At 40.8% G+C, this 24,384-nt stretch overlaps 1 protein-coding gene across 11 annotated transcripts in view; it reads right to left on the bottom strand.

Moving 5' to 3' along the window:
• The window catches only part of LOC118423832 (sickle tail protein homolog), a 68,321-nt gene that overhangs the window by 2,115 nt on the left and 41,822 nt on the right, over nucleotides 1-24,384 (bottom strand). For 10 of the 11 annotated variants that reach the window (XM_035832102.1, XM_035832104.1, XM_035832111.1 and 7 more), the window contains 4 exons: nucleotides 23,340-23,602; nucleotides 10,391-10,574; nucleotides 8,110-8,139; nucleotides 5,298-5,496 (listed from right to left, as the gene is read on the bottom strand). In XM_035832102.1, coding sequence (XP_035687995.1) covers nucleotides 5,298-5,496; nucleotides 8,110-8,139; nucleotides 10,391-10,574; nucleotides 23,340-23,602 — 676 coding nt within the window. The remainder of the gene's footprint in view (nucleotides 1-5,297; nucleotides 5,497-8,109; nucleotides 8,140-10,390; nucleotides 10,575-23,339; nucleotides 23,603-24,384) is intronic. The other variant, XM_035832103.1, reaches the window with a different exon arrangement.

Genomic DNA, 24,384 nt, shown 5'->3' with positions numbered 1-24,384 from the left:
ACTAAGTGTAAATACTGACAGAAAAAAATACTTAACGTTCTTCAAAGAAATTACATGGAGTTCATTCTCAAATTTTTGCATCCAAAGCTAACATCACCGCCCCCTTAGACTAATCAAAAGCAAAATTTGAGTGTTGGTACAAAGGGAAAACTTCTTAATCAAGACGATGTTGAAATCAATCAATAACTACCAAAACGTTCTGTGTGGTAGATAACCAATATACCAAGATACATTCACTCTATATTGTGATAAAACAATGCTGTGTTGTGGCACTAATAAGAATTGCATGGGGGAAAATACACAATATTGTCCTTGGCATTTTGCAAATATTGTGGCTACATTGTACTTTACGACTGAACTACATTTTGTATTACACCATGGCCTGGGATGACTTTAGCTAACAGCTGGTGAAATGTCACTGGGGATTTTATGGTCAGTAGTAAACTTTTACAGTTTGTTTGACGTGGCCATGCTCCAATATGCGAGACATCTCTAGTTGTGCTAAAAGCTACGAACCAAAACAAGAAGTGTCAATTCCTTTCATGGGCTAGTAAAAGTGTGTGCATTCGTCACCGTCATGTTTTCAAACATCCCTTTTTATTGACATTGTTTAAGGTCATAGTCAGACATATGGGACATCTTTAGCAGTACCAAAAGCTACAAACCAAAACAAAAAGTGTAATCTTTCCATGTGGTTGTAAAAGTGTGTGCACTCGACGCCATGTTTTAAAACACTCCTTTTTATTAACTACTGTTTAAGGTAACTGAGGTCATAGTCGGACATATGGGACATCTCTAGCAGTGGCAAACATAAACAACCCACAAACCACAGTAACCAATGTCAGGTCCCATGTGCACGTGTCGCCATGGCGGCTTTTTGAACACCACTTTTATTGCTGTTTGCTGAAAATTATGGCCTTGTTCCAACATGTGGGATATATCAGGCAGTACTGAATATCAACACCTTTCTAACAACTGCAGACAGGGTCAGCCTTCAGCAGCATGGGAGTCTGTATAGGGGGTGTCAAGCTGTAGCAACAGCATGGGAGTCTGCATGGGGGTTATAGTACTCATTACAAACCACTCAAAATTCTTGGCAGTCATAGAAAACTACAATCAATTCAGCATAGCCCTTAAATCATTGCGTTAAAATCATGCTTTAAAAAAACACTGTTATTTGAAGGAATCTGATTAGGAATTACATAAGATTAAGGTGGCTGAATATACATTGTACATATATATGCTAGGCCCTCAGTATTTGTATATGGCTGTGAGTACGAGGGGGGGGGGTTGGTAATCGTTTCCAACGTCAGTTATTTCCCATGCCTGATAGACAACCTGTCTAGATAACATACACGAACATTTAGATGCTTGGCGAGTTTTCAGCCTGTAATTTATGGGTATTTTACCATAATCTAAACCAAGTGGACAGGGTTGTTTGCCTTACATGCAGCTGTTTTATGTCCTTGTTTATTACTGATAGAACAAAATTGGCCTTTTAAGTTCTATAGAAGATTACCCTCCAAGCAGGGGGGGGGGGGGGGCAAAATCTACCTTGAACTTTGTCTTCTCCAAACCTTTACAAAAACCAAATATTATTACATTCCGAAGGCTTTAAAGTTATGCTGACCACAAATATCGGGAAACACAAACACACGGAAAGGAAGATCCACACACACCAAAAACAATCCCTCCATTTTTCAAGGAGATGAAGTAAAAAACAGGCAAAAACAAATGACCAGGATGTTTCATGCACAGTCCAAGCAATTTGTGATTCCTGATGTGCGGAGTTACATGTAATATACAGACAGGCACGTGTCACAGTTGCTCTGTCCAAGCTTGACAGACAGGCTTTTGGCAATGAGACGATGTCCCATTTCTTACCCCACCCTTCCTTAAGATGTCTTAATCCTCAATCCTGGTATCTAATGTCTTGGCACTGGTCTGAAGTCTTCAAGAGAAACTCAACCCAGTCTCCCTGCACAAGTCTAAAAAGAAACTCAACCCAGTCCCATTACAGAGATGTCATGCCTCAATAACATCTAGGGTGACATCCTCTGGATACCTTATAACTATAATGTCTTAGCAAAAAAACAAAACATTTCCATTGATTCATTTACGATGTGATCCTTCCTGCATAAGTAGATGACAGGCATTTTTTCCTCTCATTTTGGACAGTTTTCAAGACATACTGTGGTAGTCTGGGAAGTATCAAACTATAAGTAATACACTGCCGTCGTATCCATTTTTGACTATACTGCTGCTGGGATCCCTGTCACAGGGGTGGGCAGCAGTCGGATAGTCTTCACACTGTGCTTCCATGCGGCTGGTCTGTCCAGTAAGTCCAGCTCTGGGCTTCAACTTCATGGTTTACCTCGATGGCCGGACTGTACCCTCTACACCCGCAAGTTAGCCAAGCCCGCGATACTTAACCGGCTGCTCGTCAGCGACTGCTACCGACGAGCAGCCGGTAGTGTCGCGGGCTTGGCTAACTTGCGGGTTACACTGCACTACCAGGTAACAAAAAAGCAAAATGCAATGTCTTCAGTCTGTGATGACTGGAAATAAAGATCACAGGGTTGCAGATATGGTTTCACTTTGGCATCATGTCACTTAGGTTATGAGTGATGCCATCAATTTATCATCCATCTGTCAAAATTACAAGATTTTCCTTTCAAGGCATGAAGCCAAAGTCAATACACCAGAAAATGTCACCAATAAACTCCCACAGGGGTGGGCTAGCCGGTGTGACTCCTGGGTCCCCTGGTTACAATCAGCCGTAGATGCCAAGTTTGTCTGCAACTTCCAAGAAGTCTGAGTTAAAGTTTTTCTCTGCCAGAGATGCTGACATTCTGAGAGAAGTTACACGTGCCTTAGGCCTTCACAACAAAAATACTTGCTTCTCGGAGAAGTAAGAATCTGAAAATGATATCCTCTGAGAAATAAGAGTCAAGTAATCTCCAAGCAGATCCTACAATGGCATAAGATAGTACCAAACTGGCGAGGAGATAATCAGCCAAGAGGTGTCCATTTGCCATGTAGAAAAACACACTCCTATAAGCCAGCTTCACTCTTCTGCCATCTTTTGATACTATCTTATGCTACCATAGGATCTGCTTGGAGATTAAGAGTCAAGTAGAGTCTAACATTAGTTCTTTTTTATCCAAATACTGGTCTCCTAAAAAAGTTATCATAAAAAATCAACACTCCAGTAAACCTGGTCTTTTTCAGAAACAAGGTCAAATTTGAGAATGATTTTTATTGCTGTTTATTCTGTTTTCTACAATGGTAATTTGATTTTTCCAATTTTTAAATCTCAGCTTGTTTCCCCCTTTCTATCATGATCCATAGTTTGAAAAGTCTGAGAATCACAGAAATGTGTTAAATTGGCCATCAGCTGACACATCCAGATTATGATAGAAGACAGGGCTGCTGGAGGCACCTCAGGTCAAACTCAGGTTTATCTGACATGTATATCCCTAAACTTTCCATTTGTACTTGAACTTTATTACATTCAATGTCATCAATGTAAATACAGGCGAGAAAGTACAGTCAAACTTGTATAAGAGGACCACCTTGGGGACCTAGTGAATTCATCGTCTAGACTTAGACAAGCAGTACTAGTCTTCTTATAAAGAAGGAGAGTGACAAGCCGGAAGCAAGACAGACTCGGATTTCAAACTTAAATCATCAGAATGAACAAAACTAAGAAAAAATGGTAAAAACATTTCGGAACCTGTTTGTAGAACTGTGAAATCTACAAGTTGTATAAGTTCCGCCCCCCTCCCCCACCGTGGGTGTTTGTGGCATGTGTAAACCATAGCCCAACCCTGCCCACTGAACAAATGGTTCCAGTTAAAGTCTTACCCCTGAGCTTGGTTCACAGCCAAGTCATCCCAGGGTTTACCTTAGCTGTTATCAGAGCTATGGAGAAAACAGATCAGCACAAACACTGGTGGAGAGGGGGACACAAGTTCATCACAGGTCAAGTTCAAACTAGATAATGTGTAGTACATACTTCAGAACTTTGTTGCACTAGTATGTTATCCATGATGATAAGATAAGTATCACTTAGACAACACGTAAAGCACAGTGCTCTAGCCACTCACCCACTTCCTGTGATTGGGTTGTAAGTGCATGACTTATACTTGACATTGAACTGAACATATGGAAAACCACCAGAAATGAGGAATTTCTAACAATTACTGATTGGTGTAACAATCATCTCCAAAAATTACCCAAATAAAATTGCTACAGTAACTGTAACATAAGATAATGGAAGCATATTCCCACATGAATTACAACTTGAAATGTGTTACATTGAACTATGAAAAATGACAATTTGAAATATGTTTCAGACAAGTCAATGGTTTAAGACATCCAGCTACATGTATTGTAAGATACACAGTCAAAAGTTTTTAAGCACCTTTACAACATCCATCCAGTTGCTACAGCAACTTTTGTATTATGTGTCAGACAAGATGCAACACTTTTCTTCTAACTGATTCAGTCCGATTGAGATGAATGAATGAATGACTGAAAGAATGACAAATACACAATGTATCACACACATCTACAACTGGAAGACATCTCGTTTGCTTTGATGTTCTCACGTCGTGTTTTGTTTATTTTGACATCGCCATGGAAACCCGAATGACCCATAGAGTACACAGTTTCCTGAAAAATGCGAGACTTCACAAGCATGCGGCAAACACTTCCAAGGAAGTCACCCAGAACACCAGTCAAGACGTCTTGTGTTTATACCTCATTGCTAAGACACAGGGTCAGACTACTTGAAGAAACTCCACGGTACTGGGATGGGTCAGTGCTTGGGTCGTACCATTACCCCATCAAGGGTATATACAGGGTTTGAAAACTGTTTTGGACTGTAACTGCAATCATTATGATTAACTCCACCAAGAAGGTTCAAAAGATTCTGACTATACATAAGCTTGTATATAGAAGAGTACAAATCAGCTGAGCCTCAAACAAGAGGTACACACAATACTGCGCAAGAAGTCCACACAGGTCACGAATGAATAAAGAGACTCTTTTTACACAATGATTGCTTTATACTCACTAATATTTTGGTGACCATCATGAAAATTCTGGTTCACATTGTACTGCAGGATAGGTGTCGCTGCTGATTCAGATGTGGTCACAAAATATAAAGTATTTACATACGTACAGACAGCTTTATGCAATGGTTGTGTAAAAAGAGTGACTGTCTTTATTCATCGAAACAGGACATACAAACTACATACAATTTTACATAAGAAGGAAAGCCTGAAACTCACTTCATCTCCTCGAGCTCGTAGTAGACATCCGACTTGCTGTCCCGAATGTAGATCTTGACGTGAGGCTGCTCCATGATCTGCATGGTGAGTCTGTGAGGGAACGCTCGCACGAACATCGCTCGCACCGTGTCCAGCCCCGTCACCTCGTTAGGCATGATGGACCGCTTCGTCTCATCGTTTACTTGCAGGTACACGATACCTGGGAGATGGGAAACGGATCTGGGTTTAGCTACATGTATGTCCATCTTGTTGAAGTTTAAGACATTTTTAGAAGGGAACATATTGAGAAAGAAGGAAGAAATTTGACATCATTTAAAAATTGAGTTGCTCAAGGACACCAAACAAAAGCCTCTCTCAAACAATAGACAAATCTTACAAGACAATGACAGGGTGTGCTTTTTTGGAACAGATACAACAGATGGACCGGTGTACCGAAAGTGCGAAAAGGAACGAAAAGGAACGAAGAATGACGCAAACTTACATAAAATCAATGAGAATATAAGGAATCGGTACTGCGGGCGTTAGAAGCCTATGAAACGTGTTTTATTTTACCGAGAATTTGACATTATCAAATTTTTACAGCGCTGTTTCAGGCTGTTGTTTTTGTGTGGCTAAGTTATTCTTTGAAGATCTGCGAAATACAAAGAAACCGAACTGAGATAAGAAAGTAAGGACTAAAATTCATTGAGTGGTAGATGAATATCGATTATTATACATTTTCAGGATGAGGCAAGATTGTAACGTTGTTGTTGTATTTGGGTGGCTTTTATTCTCCCTAGAGGGGAGCGCCGCATGCAAATGACCCGCGAAATCCGGTCAGGAAAGATATGCTAATAAACTGCTGCCCCACGAGCATGACAGCTCCTTTTAACAGGGCCAACAACATGGTTTTCTGGAGACTGGAGACATATCTTCTCGCTCGTTCACAACGAAAGAAAAGCTGTAAAAGGAGAGACATATATACATTGTACCAAAGAGATTTCATCAAGTTGTACCATGAGTATTCATCATTTTGGCGGGAAGAAAGGTGCCAACGTGAGGAATTTGTGCAAAGGATATTGGTAAATACAATTTATGTCAACAATTTTCCGTCATATTCAATACAAATAAATTTCTGCCTCTTGCGACCGACATCAGGCCCTCGCTGATGATAAAAAATCCCAATGCCGGGTTTAGATGTCCTGGTTGCAAAACAAATTTAAGGCGTTGTATTAATATTAATGAAAGTGTGAAAAAAAAAGGAAGGAAAAATAATTCCCAACATGCTGGGCTCGAACTTCCGATCGTCGACTTCCCTGGGTTCGAACATGCGACCTATATTTCTCTAAGGTCAAGTTCTTACAAATTGTGCAATACATATACTTGTAACTTTGCTATCATTGCATTTTTTTAACAACTATATCCACATAGCATGGCTTTTTATGATAAAATATGCGCAATCGTTCTCGACATAATCCATTTCTTCTTGTGAAATTTTATAATATAAATGTAATATGGATATTCTAAGGAATGTTATAACCACATTAACACGTACATGAACATAGATATGCATAGATAGGTCTCATCAATATTCATTCCTCCATTGAACCATTGCTATAGGAATTTCGTGGAACAAGCCGCAAAATGCATTTGCCGATCACAGTTTACCTTTTCCTAATATTACCATCGATTTTATTTGAATTTGCTGTTTACCTTTTCCTAATATTACCATCGATTTTATTTGAATTTGCTTCATACTTCGTTCCTTTTCGTTCCTTTTCGTTCCTTTTCGTTCCTTTTTGTTCCTTTTCGTTCCTTTTCGCACTTTCGGTAGACCCAGATGGAGCATGGTCCTATATTGGGATGTCAAGAAATAATATCTTTTGCTGAAAACCTTTATTCTTTTTAGTTTATTGATAATCCAAGCTAGAGAAAATCAAGATTGACAGAAAGTTTACAACTATCATTCCAGGATAAAGTACATGTAGTTCAAGGACAGCTTATGAAAATCTTACAAATAGTTTCACAGATTTTATGGATAATGGCTTGTTTTCTAAGTGGGCACCAGTACCTATAGGTTCTATTTAAGGGGAGGGAAGCTAATTACAAATGTATAGAGAATTTAAGAACATTTATGTAGCTATGACAACACAAACTGATTATTCTTTGAACTATCAAAGATTTATAAATTTTATTCAAGAGCAACGAAGAAGGGAGAATGGATTTCTATCTAGTGACAGGGGACATAGCTGGATTATTGAATCTTACTATCCACTACAGAGTCGAATGATCTAACTTGTGATTTATGACATAAGGATTGTCATTGATTGAAAATTAGTGACTATCTACAAGATTAGGCATTTCTGACTACTGGAACAAGTTGCCAGAGCCTCAAATACCCTGGGGGCCAGTTGGACTGGGCAGTCAGGCCCGCCGATCTCCAATTAGCTCCCAGGGGAGTTTAAGCCCGATGAGATCCACCTAACCGTGTATACTGAAAAAAACACATCAAATTTCCAAATATTTCGAGGAGATATAATTTCGGGCTTTAACTCTCTGGAGCGCTAATGTGAGATTGGCGGGCTGACCCCGAAAAAAACTCGCTAGCTACCCGGTCCTGTCTGGCTCCCAGGGTACAAATATGGTCAACTTTTTGTACTTAACGTAAATTTTGAAATTGCCTAAGCCATTATCATTGATTATGTCTGGCAAGATAAAAAGATACAAGTATAAAAGTATACAGAGTTACATTTCTGTTAGCAATTCGGTTCTGGCAACTTCCCCATGTCCTCCTGATTACTGTTTCACCTCCTGCACCTTCTCTACTACTCACCCAGGGACACAAGCCTGCTCCTACCACCTCCTTCTCCAACATAAACAAAACAAACCAAAAACAAGATGTAACACAGGGAGGAACTTGTCGGCAGTGCTTGACATATGTTTCTTAAGATCTTGGTACATTTTGGGCTTCTATCAAAATTGTGTGTAAACCCGACTTTTCATTTGATATTCATAATATGCAGTATGACAGATCCAGATTCTGATTTTTTGTTTTCAAAAAACATAGTTACTTAGAAGCTCAAGTCTTCACTTTACTGTCTTAAGTCAATTTCATAATTAAATGTTGCAAACGGGGTCTTTTTGCACTTTTAAAATTGACATTTAGAATATCTGTATTCTAAATATGAAAAAAATACTGTCTTTGGTGATGAGGAAACATGGGGTCACCTCAGGTCATGCAGGGTCAATGACCTGGCATAACCCTGTAGCCATCGCAACACGAGGCCTCAATAGAAAAAGTCAAGCACTGACAACAAGTCTGGGTTACGATGTAAACATAAAAGGAAACAAAAAAAAAAGAAAACTAGTGAATCTACAGCTAAACTAGGTGCCTATGTTAAAATCATGTATTTGAAAACTAATTGATGTTGTTATGTGCATTATGGATTAGCCATAGTGGTGCAGTTACGTATTATGTGTTAATTGTGCTAATTAGGCTTATGGGTGCAGTTACACATTGAAAATATTCTAATCTAACTTGTGCTGTTCACACTTTACAAGAAACATTTACATCTGAATTGGTGCTCTTCACATCAAACTAGCACAGTTCTATAACACTTACAGGTATGATACAATACACATAAACTGATGATGTTTACATGGACTTGTACAATACGCTATAATTGTATTTTCTTATTAGATCTGACATTTGATTGTTCTTTACCTGTCATTGTTAACTGTTCTTTTCTATTTGTCATTTGTTCAGCCATTTCTTCATATTTTTAAAAATTCTGTCACAAGTTAATGCATTGTTTTTAAATCTGATGCCTTACACCTCAAAATTTGCAGCGCTTAAAAAGTATGAGAACTTTGCAAGCAAGACCCCCTTTCTGGTAACACCAACCCTGATGCCCGGTTGTCATTTTTTGATGTTGTTAAATTTTGTCCCAAGTTTGTTGTTTTTGAATTTGATGCCTTGCCTCTTCCTGAAAATTTGCATGTAAAAAGTGTTAAAATGAATAAAATGAGGACTCTGCTATTTTGATTCCTTTTTTGGTCACACCCATTATTCTAACCTGACCCAAGTTGTCACCCACCCCACCCACTAACACCCACATCCTGGCAATAACTTAATAAACTTTCACTGCCATTTTCAAGTAGCTGTGGTGGTGACAGGTCCTGTCCAGGTAAAACAGGTGTAACACAGGTGTGTATTGTTCTAAGATGACCCTAGGTTATCATTTCTCCATTTTTTCTCTCAAAAATTTATTGCTTTTAGATTTGATGTCTTGCCTCTTCTTGAAAATTACATGTAAAAAGTGTGAGAATGAATGAAATAAGGGCTTTACAAGCTTGACTCTCTTTCTGGTCACACGGCTTGTTCTAACCTGACCTGGGTTGTCACGCCCCACCCACTTACACCCACGTCCATGTCCAGACAGTAACTTAAAAGTTAGTAAACTTTCCCTCCCATTTTCAAGTAGCTGTGGTGGTGACAGGTCCTGTCCAGGTAAGACAGGTGTAACACAGGTGTGTGGTCTCATCTGTCAGGTACAAGTGTTCTCACACACACACCTGTCTGGGTTTCTGAAAGGTGTGTTTAAGTTTGTGGGTGGGGCAGCTGACATTTCTGACAGGAGCAAAGAATGGACTTCTGTTGGAATGTGATGGCTAATAAAATTGCTGGTCAAAACTGAAACCTCAGCTGAAAATAATTCACAAACATGCAGATCAAATCCTACCATTTCAGCATTTTGGTGCATAAATTGTTTAAACCTTGTTCGAAAACAAAACAAAAATTACACTGATTTGTCAATGGGTTAGGAGAGAAATGTCATTCTTTGATATTTTTTTCATACCTCCAGAAAAACAAATTTCCCACCACTCCATTCACAACTGTCTTTCTCAAATATATGCATTGCTAGAATACTCTTTGTTTTTCAATACGACATTGAATTTCAGCTGAGTTTCAAAACAGTAGGAAAACAACTGGTTGGTAGTTCTTTCTCAGAAAAAAAAAATCTGCTTAATTTCAACCCTATTTTCCAGTCAATTGCCAAGTCTTAACCAAAATTCATTTTGCAACCAACAAAACACACAAACAAACAGCCTACCCTTTGACTTCTCCTTACTGAGGATGGGTGTGCGCACCACGGGCAGGCTGGACCGCAGGCGGGACCCGCGGCTGAAGCCCGCGGTTGCCGTGCCCATGGGCGGTTCGGACTGCTCCGAGGCCACGCTGGCCCGATCCTCCTCCTCCATTACCTCGGCAACGTGCGAGGACGACAGAGTTCTCGTCTGGGGGGAAAAGAAGATAAAGAAGTTCAGGATCATTCATTTCATGTCTCTTTGAGAGTATGACATGCTTTCATCATACCAATGTGCAAGGATGACAGAGTTCTCGTCTGGGGACGGGAGGAAGGAAGACGCAGAAGTTAAAATCAGAGACATTCAGTATGTCCCTATATTATAGTATATATATGTATACAATGCCAGCTGTCTACATCAAATGGCATTGTGCAAGGGGGCGGAAGGAAGACAAAAAGAAATTAAAATCAGGAGCGTGTCTCTGACATTACAATATACTTTCATCATAACAGATTCCGTAGGTAACGTCATAGTATTGAATGCCAGCTGGTTACATTAAACAAGTGGACTTCATCATCCAATCAGTAAAATGATAACATAGATATACATACTGCATGTAAAATGTTATAAACAAAATACAAGTAAGAAAAAGTATGTTAAACAATTAATTGAAGAATGATATAGCAATTGAGTAATTCAGAGTCAGACATTTAATTTTGAGGTTATTATAATAATAGTCGATTGCACAAAGATTCACATTCATGATGGTATTCCAAAAGTGACATTCCTAACAAAAAACTACATGGCGTGATCAAACTCATGATGGTTTATCAAAGAATGACACTTTGAGAAAAGGCAGGACACCGTGTCAAGGTCATGAGTTCCCTGACCTTGAGAAAGGGAGGGATGATGTAAGCCCAACCAGCTGGGTCGGATGTCCCTGACATGGGCCTAACATGTTATCACTCCCCCCACAACAACACTCACATAGATCATCATTACAGACTGAAAACACGTGCCTAAACATCACAGGAACTGTCAACACTAAAATGTGAAGTATCCAGCATGGTCAGATGGCTACCACACTGTCTTATAAATATTATAAGACAGTTGTTTAGACTTAAGTGAAATCTGTGAATGTTACCATTAAGCAACAAGGAGGAGGTTACCTGACTGTATAACCTAGCACTGTTTCAGAGTTTTAAAAGTTACTGTTACGTTTTCAATTTATATTTGAAAATTGCATTCCAAATTCAAGGAAACCAGATTGAGTACAGTGCTTAGGAAGCTATCAATTAAATAGATTGTTACCAACCACACGACAAACACATGCACACAAACACACACACTCACACACATAGGCACACACACAGACACACAGATACACACACACACACAGACACACCCAAAGCAAATTGCCATTTTTTATAGTGATAATGATCTTGAAACACAAAGCACCACCCTATGTACAGCATGCCTGAGACTGTGGGAAGAGTAAGTCAGTTGCCATGCCAACAGTTCCACCTGTCACTCAGGGAAACACCTGAGGGGAAACATGATACAGCTGGACACTTTCACCAACACCTCTCAGCTTCTGGACAGCTTTCACTACTAGTTAACCTGATACTCTTCAACAAAGAAGACACATGCATTGACCCAGTGTCTAATGCTTCTGCTAGTTTGATCCTGTATTGTTCCAAAAAACTTCCAAAAAATAGAAATACTGTATAGCCATATATCATTCTGTAATAGATGCAAAAGAAAGAACCCATCACACTTATCGAAAAGAGTAGGTGTGCTTGTCTGAAAATGAAAGAAATAGCGAAGTAACGTTGCACTGCCGCTAGCAACAAAATGCATCAAGATTCACCTCAATGGTCTACATTTTGCACTAGACCTTTATCTATCTGGTTTTGGCTATATTTACTGTTTGTAAAACTGTAAACAAATGTTGGTGGTCCTAGAAACACCCCATCACTTCTGTTGGGTCAACAAAGTAACCCTATCCCTAAATCCAGAAGGAGCCGGATTAACAACAGATTATCAAACAGATTAACAGAACAGATAAACAGCAGATGCAGATTAAGGAGCATTAGAGGCCAGTAAAGGGGGGCAGTACTAAGTACTTAGTGTCCTTCTTACTACTGACTTATAACAAACTAACAAGTGATGACACGAGCGATCCCAGCATGCACTGCTGCTCCAGCTGACAGAGGTCGCTGACTGACGTGAACTTCATATTTGAAGCGGGTCCAAAAATCGGGTCGCCGCAAAAATGTGTCAAAACAACAGCCGCCTTTGCGAGCTTTAAATCACGAGAACTTGACTTTGCCCAACAGAAATAATCTTGCACTTGATATCTGATATGTCAGTAAGTGTACCACATTTAGTAAAACAATCCTGGCATCTTGTTGGCAGAAGAAAAGTAAACAAAATGCTCCAGAAGTGAAAGAAATATTTTTCAACCCTCAAGGGCTGATTGCCAAAACAATACATCTTGCTACTTGGATACCCAAACAAATAGTATACCCCAAAGTTACAAAAATATGGAAACAGTAAAATCTGATAATATTCACCTTCTTCCCCCTGCCCCGCCATATCTTCCACATATTCCCAGACCGTGTGGACAGACGTGAAACCCGGCAGTGTAACGTGAGGGCAGACGCGCGTATGTGAGACCCAACAGTGGGTGTAGCCCTGTAACCATGGCCAACCCTACAGCAGGGGACCCTGACTCAGCCTTGCCAGCCCTGCCGGCCCCCTCACATGGCCCTCTGGCCCCTCGTGGCTCCATCCTCCCAGTGAGGTGGATTCCTGACATAGCGGCTCCCAGGGTCACAGCTACAAATGTACCGCTGGCTTACAGGGCCTGTAAACTTGGGACAGAGTCACTACGGACTGACATAGAGATGGTCACAGCTACAAATGTACCGCTGACTTACAGGGCCTGTAAACTTGGGACAGAGTCACTACGGACTGACATAGTCACAGCTACAAATGTACCGCTGGCTTACAGGCCCTGTAAACTTGGGACAGAGTCACTACGGACTGACATAGAGATGGTCACAGCTACAAATGTACCGCTGGCTTACAGGCCCTGTAAACTTGGGACAGAGTCACTACGGACTGACATAGAGATGTGGTCACAGCTAGAAATGTACCGCTGACTTACAGGCCCTGTAAACTTGGGACAGAGTCACTACGGACTGACATAGAGATGTGGTCACAGCTAGAAATGTACCGCTGACTTACAGGCCCTGTAAACTTGGGACAGAGTCACTACGGACTGACATAGAGATGTGGTCACAGCTAGAAATGTACCGCTGACTTACAGGCCCTGTAAACTTGGGACAGAGTCACTACGGACTGACATAGAGATGTGGTCACAGCTACAAATGTACCGCTGACTTACAGGCCCTGTAAACTTGGGACAGAGTCACTACGGACTGACATAGAGATGTGGTCACAGCTACAAATGTACCGCTGGCTTACAGAGCCTGTAAACTTGGGACAGAGTCACTACGGACTGACATAGAGATGTGGTCACAGCTACAAATGTACCGCTGACTTACAGGCCCTGTAAACTTGGGACAGAGTCACTACGGACTGACATAGAGATGTGGTCACAGCTACAAATGTACCGCTGGCTTACAGAGCCTGTAAACTTGGGACAGAGTCACTACGGACTGACATAGAGATGTGGTCACAGCTACAAATGTACCGCTGACTTACAGGCCCTGTAAACTTGGGACAGAGTCACTACGGACTGACATAGAGATGTGGTCACAGCTACAAATGTACCGCTGGCTTACAGAGCCTGTAAACTTGGGACAGAGTCACTACGGACTGACATAGAGATGTGGTCACAGCTACAAATGTACCGCTGACTTACAGGCCCTGTAAACTTGGGACAGAGTCACTACGGACTGACATAGAGATGTGGTCACAGCTACAAATGTACCGCTGGCTTACAGAGCCTGTAAACTTGGGACAGAGTCACTACGGACTGACATAGAGATGTGGTCACAGCTACAAATGTACCTCTGACTTAAGTTACAGGGCCTGTAAACTTGGGACAGAGTCACTACAGACTGTCATAGAGATGTGGTCACAGCTACAAATGTACCTCTGGCTTAAGTTACAGGGCCTGTAAACTTGGGACAGAGTCACTACGGACTGACATAGAGATGTGGTCACAGCTACAAATGTACCGCTGGCTTACAGGCCCTGTAAACTTGGGACAGAGTCACTACGGACTGTCATAGAGATGTGGTCACAGCTACAAATGTACCGCTGACTTACAGGGCCTGTAAACTTGGGACAGAGTCACTACGGACTGACATAGAGATGTGGTCACAGCTACAAATGTACCGCTGGCTTACAGGCCCTGTAAACTTGGGACAGAGTCACTACGGACTGACATAGAGATGTGGTCACAGCTACAAATGTACCGCTGGCTTACAGGCCCTGTAAACTTGGGACAGAGTCACTACGGACTGACATAGAGATGTGGTCACAGCTACAAATGTACCGCTGACTTACAGGGCCTGTAAACTTGGGACAGAGTCACTACAGACTGTCATAGAGATGTGGTCACAGCTACAAATGTACCGCTGACTTACAGGGCCTGTAAACTTGGGACAGAGTCACTACGGACTGTCATAGAGATGTGGTCACAGCTACAAATGTACCGCTGGCTTACAGGCCCTGTAAACTTGGGACAGAGTCACTACAGACTGTCATAGAGATGTGGTCACAGCTACAAATGTACCGCTGACTTACAGGGCCTGTAAACTTGGGACAGAGTCACTACGGACTGACATAGAGATGTGGTCACAGCTACAAATGTACCTCTGACTTACAGGGCCTATAAACTTGGGACAGAGTCACTACGGACTGTCATAGAGATGTGGTCACAGCTACAAATGTACCGCTGACTTACAGGGCCTGTAAACTTGGGACAGAGTCACTACGGACTGACATAGAGATGTGGTCACAGCTACAAATATACCGCTGGCTTACCCTGGCCTGTAAACTTGGGACAGAGTCACTACGGACTGACATAGAGATGTGGTCACAGCTACAAATGTACCGCTGGCTTACAGGGCCTGTAAACTTGGGACAGAGTCGATACTACCTTAATACCAGATGTGGTCACAGCTACAAATGTACCGCTGACTTACAGGGCCTGTAAACTTGGGACAGAGTCACTACGGACTGACATAGAGATGTGGTCACAGCTACAAATGTACCTCTGACTTACAGGGCCTATAAACTTGGGACAGAGTCACTACGGACTGTCATAGAGATGTGGTCACAGCTACAAATGTACCGCTGACTTACAGGGCCTGTAAACTTGGGACAGAGTCACTACGGACTGACATAGAGATGTGGTCACAGCTACAAATATACCGCTGGCTTACCCTGGCCTGTAAACTTGGGACAGAGTCACTACGGACTGACATAGAGATGTGGTCACAGCTACAAATGTACCGCTGGCTTACAGGGCCTGTAAACTTGGGACAGAGTCACTACAGACTGACATAGAGATGTGGTCACAGCTACAAATGTACCGCTGGCTTACAGGGCCTGTAAACTTGGGACAGAGTCACTACGGACTGACATAGAGATGTGGTCACAGCTACAAATGTACCGCTGGCTTACAGGCCCTGTAAACTTGGGACAGAGTCACTACGGACTGACATAGAGATGTGGTCACAGCTACAAATGTACCGCTGGCTTACAGGGCCTGTAAACTTGGGACAGAGTCACTACGGACTGACATAGAGATGTGGTCACAGCTGCAAATGTACCGCTAGCTTACAGGGCCTGTAAACTTGGGACAGAGTCACTACGGACTGTCATAGAGAGAGTCACAGCTACCGCTGGCTTACAGGGCCAGTGTAAACTTGGGACAGAGAGAACGTCAAATCTCAGAGAGAGCGGTTTTGTTGTCATGTCGAAGTTCAAGTTGAAGATCTAGTGTCATGTTGTTGTTGAGAGAGATCATTACATCCTATCAGTACCTTTTGTTGCGAGGGTCTTGCGAATAATACTGACACAGACCTTGAAACACACAGATACACACAGACAGACAGACACACAAATGCTCACACACACATTGTATGTGCAGGGAAGATATCTAAATTGCTTCAAAATGCTACCACTTACCTTAATTAAGGTAAGAAGATACACCAAATAATAGTAACTTAAGCAGCTGGATATGATTTGACCACTTACTTCCCATAGTTATACCTATACCAGGGTGTTGTAAACAGATGTACATTTTGGTGAAACTCTCAGGACCCTGTAAAAGCATGGATGGACACACTGTGTACATTTAGAAAGGTTGCAAACTGACCTTCCGCCCCCTCCATGTTTGGACGTCACCCAATCGTGAAATTTTAGAGTTGTTTAGAGTGTCACGCTGAATTTGAGTAAATCACAGAATGTTCTAAAATGTACCTAATGAAATGCCTTGGAAATCAGCTTTCTTAAAACTGTAGGGAGTACCCTAAAAGATTAATAAATATATAAAAAACACTATGCACAATCACATTGTGTTAACTAAATTCATGTCAAGGCTAAAAATATTGTCCAAGAGTCCCTACCCTTATTTACTACTTGGTTGCTTGTAAATTTTAAATCTTCTTTATTTAACTTAAACTATTCAATAAAAAATGTTGTCTGAATTGATGACGTCTTCCAATGACAAAATCAAAATGTCATGAGATGGGAGAAAAAGGACGTCTCTTCTTGCAAACATGAAGTTTGCTTTTGTGTAAACATTAGGTTGAAGATCCTTGCTTGTCCTTAAATGCCCTGATCTGGGTCCTCATAAACCATGGACCATCAAACAAAGTTAACATTAGAGAAAGGAACTCTGTTATCATGATGGTAGTTTAGATCTACAGTAATCAAATTATAAGCTTAGGACAGATAAAGTTTCTTGTATCAACAGGTTGCAGGTCACATGGAAATCTCTAGTCTAAGGAACTTCTAAAGCTTCAAGGTTTGATTTGAAATGGATCTCTATTTAGTGACTGATATGTCATTATTATTCAAACTTCCAAGGAGCCCTAACCATAGACCATTATACACAGAGTAAGTGCATGTACATTAAAGAGGTCCCCCCTACATACTTGTTGTTTACACAATGTACAAATTACCATGATCTAGAGGTCCATCAAGCTGCTTGTATTTGTAGATGCTGTGTCATTACTGTCTTGTAACAACAAGTTGGAGCTAGTTGATGATCACTCCCACCTTCTACAGGGAAGGTCTGAAGCTCGGAGGACCTTATAAAGCATTGTGTAAGACACCAAAATCTCACTCCTGGAAAAACTGTACCTCCAACCGGACAAGTGGGGTAGGACAATTGCTCTTGCTATCACTACTTTCACTTGCCTGGGACAAATGTACTAGTGGACTTGTCCAACAAGCCTGGTTTACACACTGTACAAAATAACCATGGTCTTGAGTCCATCCAAGAGGATGGTTAAAAAAAGCTCACTCCTACATGCTTGTTGTTTATACACACAAATTACCACCATCTACAGTAACTGATGATCTAGAGTACCATCAAACTGCTTGTATTTGCAGATGCTGTGTCATTACTACTGCCTTGTATCAACAGGCTGGAGTTAAGATTATCACTCCCACCTTCTCTAGGGAAGGTCTGAAGCTCAGAGGACCTTATAAAGCAGAGTTTTACACACCACATAAAGTCAGCAGGGTGGAACACTGCCCTGATGCTCCCACACAATGTTTGGACATCAGCAAATCTAACCCATCTGGTGGGGCTTTAACATGTCATGTCCATAATGCCTGTCTGTTGGTTGTGTTACAGTAGGTACATACAGTAAACAGTGTATGTTTGAGATTAGACCTGTCCGCCTGTTCTAGGACAGAACTGCTTGACAGTTAGGACTGAAAGGATTCTGTCCTCTTAGTCAAAAAAATCTAACTTCTTAAATGAAACTGACGAAAATGTATTAAATTTTCATACTCCCAAAACAAATAGTGAGACTGAAAAATAAACAAAATCTGGAGACAGCCCTGCACATTATGTGCCATCTGAATATAGGTCAACTCTTATATTGTTCCTCTGTCGGCACTGGCGATGACCACTTAGAAAAATAGGAGCAATGGGGATGTACATGTATGGCAATGCTAAATTGTGTTTTTATGGAATAGTATACACTAAATACAGAAACACAAATATACACAGACACACAGACATACACAGACACACACACACACACACACACACTAACACACTAAAAACAATACCTTACTTCCCAAGTGAAGGAACCATCTCAAGGTATCTGAAATAATCACTGAGACAGTGCAAAGACAGGCAGGCGTAAAATAAGATGTGAAATAAGATGCGTGCTCCTCCAAGACATCTTTCCCCCCATTCCTCCCTTAGGTCTGTTTCTTAGAGATCCCAGCACAGCTATCATGACCTTGCCCTGACCTTGCCCTTGACCCTGTCTGTTATCTCCCTAAACTGGACTGTCTGGTCAGGACCGGATTTAGCCGTGTCCTACTTCACTAAAGGATTTGGAACTGGTCACTTTTCATCTGGCAAGTCATTTCTCTAAATACTTGAGGGCATTGCCCTTTATTCAACTTGTCTTAGAATACTATATAATTTACATACATCAACCAGCTTTAATCTGGGCACAATAACAGTATACATCTCCCCTATGATGGTACATTGTTTCTTCATTTTACCAAGGAGGTTGAAAATGGTTCAACCTCCTTGACTTTACCAATGAGGATAATGGCTTATGTACACAATAGATTTATCATTCATCTTCATATTTCCTCTGCAAACTCATAAGAGTAATCACAATTTTTTTTCTCCAAAATATCTAGTGTCTGTGTTACATCATTTCTCGACCGGATTTCTCACCTATGCCCAAGCCTGGATTTTCTCCAAATGAAAAAGCCATTAAAGTTACCACCAGCAGGTTTTATACTACAGAAGTATGGAAATCCATCTGGCGGTGAGGATCATATGTCAGACCTGTTGCCAAAAATATCTGCCCACTAATTTGATAAGGATCCTGAACATGTGCTGTGTGTAAACATGCCACACCCACTAAAGATAGGAGCTGGGCTGGAAAAATACTTTTTTTTTTTGGATTTAGATTGTGGATAATTGTTCATGGATTTCTTATTGTCTTAAACAACCGTGATATGTAGTGCACAACAGCACAGCAGTATACACATTACAAAAAATTTATATGTAATAGGAAAATATCAGGAACTTGAGGCAGGATTGATGTGGTAAAGAAAACACCTTTCCAGTTTGTTAGTTCATCAGGTTTTTTTTCTCCATTCTTAATACTATGTTACATATCCAATGCTAGAGTAGATGGGAAAAGTAAAATTTTTTTCTATAAATTTTGCTTCATAAGTTTTAGTTCATCAAAGTTACAGAAATAATTTTTGTTTCAGCTTTCTATAAGTAGGAGGAAAACCTCAAATCAAACTGTTGACATTCCCAGGATAAATTCTATCTTTCGTGGTTTGTGTGAAAATTGTGATTTCCATGGTGGTGTCACATGACTCCTCCCCATCACTCCCCCTGAACACCCTGGGAACAAGATGGTTCTGGGCCAGGCAACTCCTTCCCAGGTCACCCAGCAGGCTTCACTCATCACAGTTTTATTGGCTAAACCTGACAGCCGTGAGTCCCGTGACATTAAAGAGGTGCAGACTACAGTTACAAGATTTAAGAAAGTGAAATTCGAGATAGGGTTTGAAGTACAGACTTTGAAAGAAACAACCATAGAACCATGTTTTCTTCAATTCTTGAACCATAAAAGTCAGACTCTATTAGAGATACTTCAAATTTATAGTCACTAATGGTTGCAGCACACAAGCCAAGGGGAACTGGATTAGTGGTTACAACAAGACCTTTTTTCTGCAACCGTGGAACTAACACCTAGGGACAAGGGCTTCCTCAAAGATTTATTCAGTGGTCTATTCGTTTGTTCATTTCTTCCTTTGTTCTTTTCATTTGTTCCTTTGTTTGTTCATTTGTTCATTTGTCCATCCGTCTGTCCATCCATCCATCCATCCAGACAGAAATTATGAACAACTTCAATTGAAACGTGAAAGTAACAACAATACTTTTTGCCTACTTATTTTCAAAACTGACGTTATTTTTTAACAAGAATTTATTTCATTTTATTTTATACCTTTTCCCCTTTAGATAACCCTTTCATAGGCAAAATCGCCCATTCCATCTTAAGACATACTTCAACATCTTAAGATCTAACACTTTCTTAAGATACTTCTTGAAGCTGACTCATCAGTGCTCGGAGGTCACCATGCTGATACAGAAACCAGGCAGGTTTCTGGGATATTGCTCATGCTGGATGTTATCCAAAAGGGACAAGAGAAAAGCACCAACATATGACTGTCTACGGGGTCTGATATAAACATAGTTATAGACACAACAATGATAGCCTGTACCAGTTGCCATACAGGGCATATAGATAAACTTCAGTGGTTTTTTGTTACTTCTAAATAAAATTATGGGCTGGGAAGAAAACCTTTTAAGTCTAAAATATTCACTCCCCGGAACCGTGTGTAACATATTTTGTCGAATTAAGTACATACTCATATCAAAATGTAATGCAAGTTGTTGCCAAATTTGTGGCAACACTTTATTTGAGGTTATTGCAAGAACAAATTTGAAAAGGACCTGAGATAGAGCAACTTGTGGTGATATACTTTAAGAAAAGTGATGTTTTCATGTTGATTTTCCAGTTCAGAAGAATCCTTTTTAAATGGCAATGATTTTATTACATTTATTGTTTGAAACTTTAGAGAAAAATTATAGCATGTACTGTGACATTTCATCTACTGTTCAAATCCCTGTTCTCATGTCTTGAAAACAACTTTTCTGAATAACACAACGTGAGAAAATATTGACTTTAAAGTATAAGATCCGAGAGCCAAGAAGTTGAATTGATACAGCCTAAGACGTACAGCAAGGGGCAACAACGTGGGCGGAAGGGCGGGACTTGGGCCCAGTCCGAGCTGACCCCTGACCCCTCCCCACAAAGGGCGCGCGGCACACACGTGTGACTGTGTGGCGGGCTGGCTTACATCATAACCCAGCAGCAGTTATTGGTGTGTGAGCAAATGTCAACAACCTTTTAGAGCGGTGGAGACAGACAGCTCTGATTACCAGAGGACACACTCCTGCCAAAACTACGCACTTTCATACAATCACTTCCACATGTGAGATGTCTCTGATATGTTTGTGAAACAGTAGATATGTATTTGTATCTGTATCTGTATCTATATAGCCGGTATAACCGCCATTCGGTGTAACACACCAGCTTCGAAATTTGTTTAAATATTTCTTATTTTGTGAAGGAAAATGCTGTTATTCTTTTCACAAATTACAACTGTATCATATTCAGAAGATGAGATATCAAAGCTGGACATTCTGCTGCCAAAAAGGCAGTAGAAAGCCACAAAGAAAACCTCGTCATGAACCTAATTGTTTGTGAAAACTTGTAAATGAGCGATACTCAAAATAATGATCCTTTCACTACAAAGGAATCTATCTTGCAGAGTATCCGACTCCCATGAGCATTTTAGAATCCTGTCTTCATGTAAACTTTGTACATTTGACTGTGGAAACTTGGTAGAAATGACTCTAAACTCTTTTATACTTCACTCTTTTAATTTTCTTAAACCAGAAAGGGCCGAAACCAGTAAATCCCTCCGGTATAATCTGTTCATTTTCTACTCAGTTCAAAATTTGGTCTCCTGTTTTTTTCGGACCAGTTTCAACAAGATAAACCGGTTTTGTACCAGCCCCTACCAGTCAGGATGGGTTACTGCAGTGTAAATGTCAGGAGCCTCCCTGATCAGTGATCAGTGGGGGAGACGGCTCTGATTACAGGGTGGTACCAGGAGGGGGAAGAGCTGCCAAAAACCCTGAACTTGAGCATAATAAATCCCATATGTGAGCCGACACAGGGAGGTGTGGACCATAACCTTCTGTCTCATCCGTTATACACTAGGTTCTCAAACAACTGACTTCAGGGAATACTATTGGCAAAAAGAAACAAGAACTGACATCAATCCACATGGCTGTCTAGAAGTCTGATGACCTTGAACCTCCAGCTTTCAAGGTCAAGAACAAGGTATTCCATGGGTGACAGAAACACAGCTAGATACACATATTCTTTTGAGAAAGACTGTATAAAGTCCAATTACTTGAATGTCCTTTTCTAAATGGCTGTCTAGAAGTTGATATGACCTTGACATTTTAGCTTCCAAGGTCAAGACCAAAATTGATCTTTAAAGGATGATATAAACACAGTTAGTACTCTTTATGAGTGTATAGATTTTAATCACTTGCTTTTATCATGCTTAATGTGATGTTACCTTTGCAAAGGACCTAAAAGACTAGCACTGATAGAGGTATACCCCTTTGCGAGCTTATGATACCATATTAATTATTATGCCACTGTAGGATCTGCTAAGAGATTATTAGTGAGTATGGATTTCACAAAAACAAAAGATTGAGCCATCTTTGCCAGGATGGTTACACAAAATTGGTTGAACGACCTGTAGCAGTTAAGAAGTTCCCCCTATCTTGCAACAACAGAATGACAGTACAGATGATTTACAGGGTGTACGCAAGACCCTTTCCAGACTTGATAAAAGGGTAGGGGAAAAATGAAAGTTATCTTTAAGTTTGTGATAAGAGCTTCTACTGTAGATATATCATAACTAGTGATCTTCGACATCTGACTTTAAAGTTTGATTGCTGAAAAATTAATGGATGAGGAGATCAGCTAACTAGGAAGCTAACATTAGTAACAATCGCTACTTCTTCCTCTTTTGATATCAATAAATCAACTTACTAGTCCTGCTTCTGATGCTGTATGTACTTTTGTTTACAAACCAACCAATAAACAAACAAAGCCCCACCTGTTTCTGGTGCCCTGATATGGCCTGTGCATGTTGAGGGTACTTCTTCTTCAGATGCTCCAGGAAGGCCTGTCGCTGTCTCTCCAGTTTCTCCATCTCCGAGTTTTCCCTCTTCATCTCCATCTGGCTGCGCGGTCCGCCTAGCGTGTGGCGCCGCGGCTCATCCCGGTTGAAATGTCGCTTCCGACCGCCGTGGCCGTTCAAGGTTCCATTCAGCTTCACCTGGATGTCGTCTGTGGGACGCGCTATCGGCCTACCATGTCCTGTAAAGTAGAGAAGATGAAAAAGTTTAGATATTGCAAAGAAATTCAACAAGCTGAGGATGGTGACCAGTATTACTATTAGTACATCGTTGGCAGGGCAAGGTATCAGCCTACCATGTCCTGTGATGCAGAGAAGATGAACAAATTTTTAGATATTGCAAATTCATCAAGCTGAGGAAGCTAGTAAATTATAAATACACTGTTGGCAGGGCACACTATCAGCCTCCCATGTTAGAAAACAGAGAAAAATGGGGAAAAAAAGCAAAGATCCTTCATGGACCAAGGATACAACCAGGACACAAAAGAACAAACTGATTTTTAAAGTTTGGACCTGCAGCAACTTCCCGCAGCGATGGATGACAAAGAGGGGTGCAGGAAACTAGTTATGTGGAAATTCCGAGCGAGCTCGCCAGAGTGAGAGTGAGTGAGTGAGTACAGTGTAACAATCATTGGAGGATATGGGGTACTGTAAATATTGAAATGTTTGCAGTGGTTTAATGCTCCCACATTCACAGTGACCTCTTTGCCACATACATGTTCTGTATGTATCATTCAACTGGCCATGACAATAAAGAGAATGGTAACTTACTGACATAAGTAGCATTAGTCAACTTCAACTGACTTTTAGCCTACTCAGGAACTCAAATGCTAATCCTACCAGCAATGTCCTGTAATAAACGATGTGCTGTCAGTCCTATACTTAAAGAAAATGAAAAATCATCTTCATCCACTTCAGCTTACTGAAAGCCAATCTATTACTGGTCATGTTATTTGTATACATT

This window comes from Branchiostoma floridae, chromosome 10 (assembly GCF_000003815.2).
Source record: "Branchiostoma floridae strain S238N-H82 chromosome 10, Bfl_VNyyK, whole genome shotgun sequence".
NCBI lineage: Eukaryota > Metazoa > Chordata > Leptocardii > Amphioxiformes > Branchiostomatidae > Branchiostoma > Branchiostoma floridae.
Note: the sequence above shows the minus strand (reverse complement) of the source record. Positions and strands in the feature narration are given on the sequence as shown.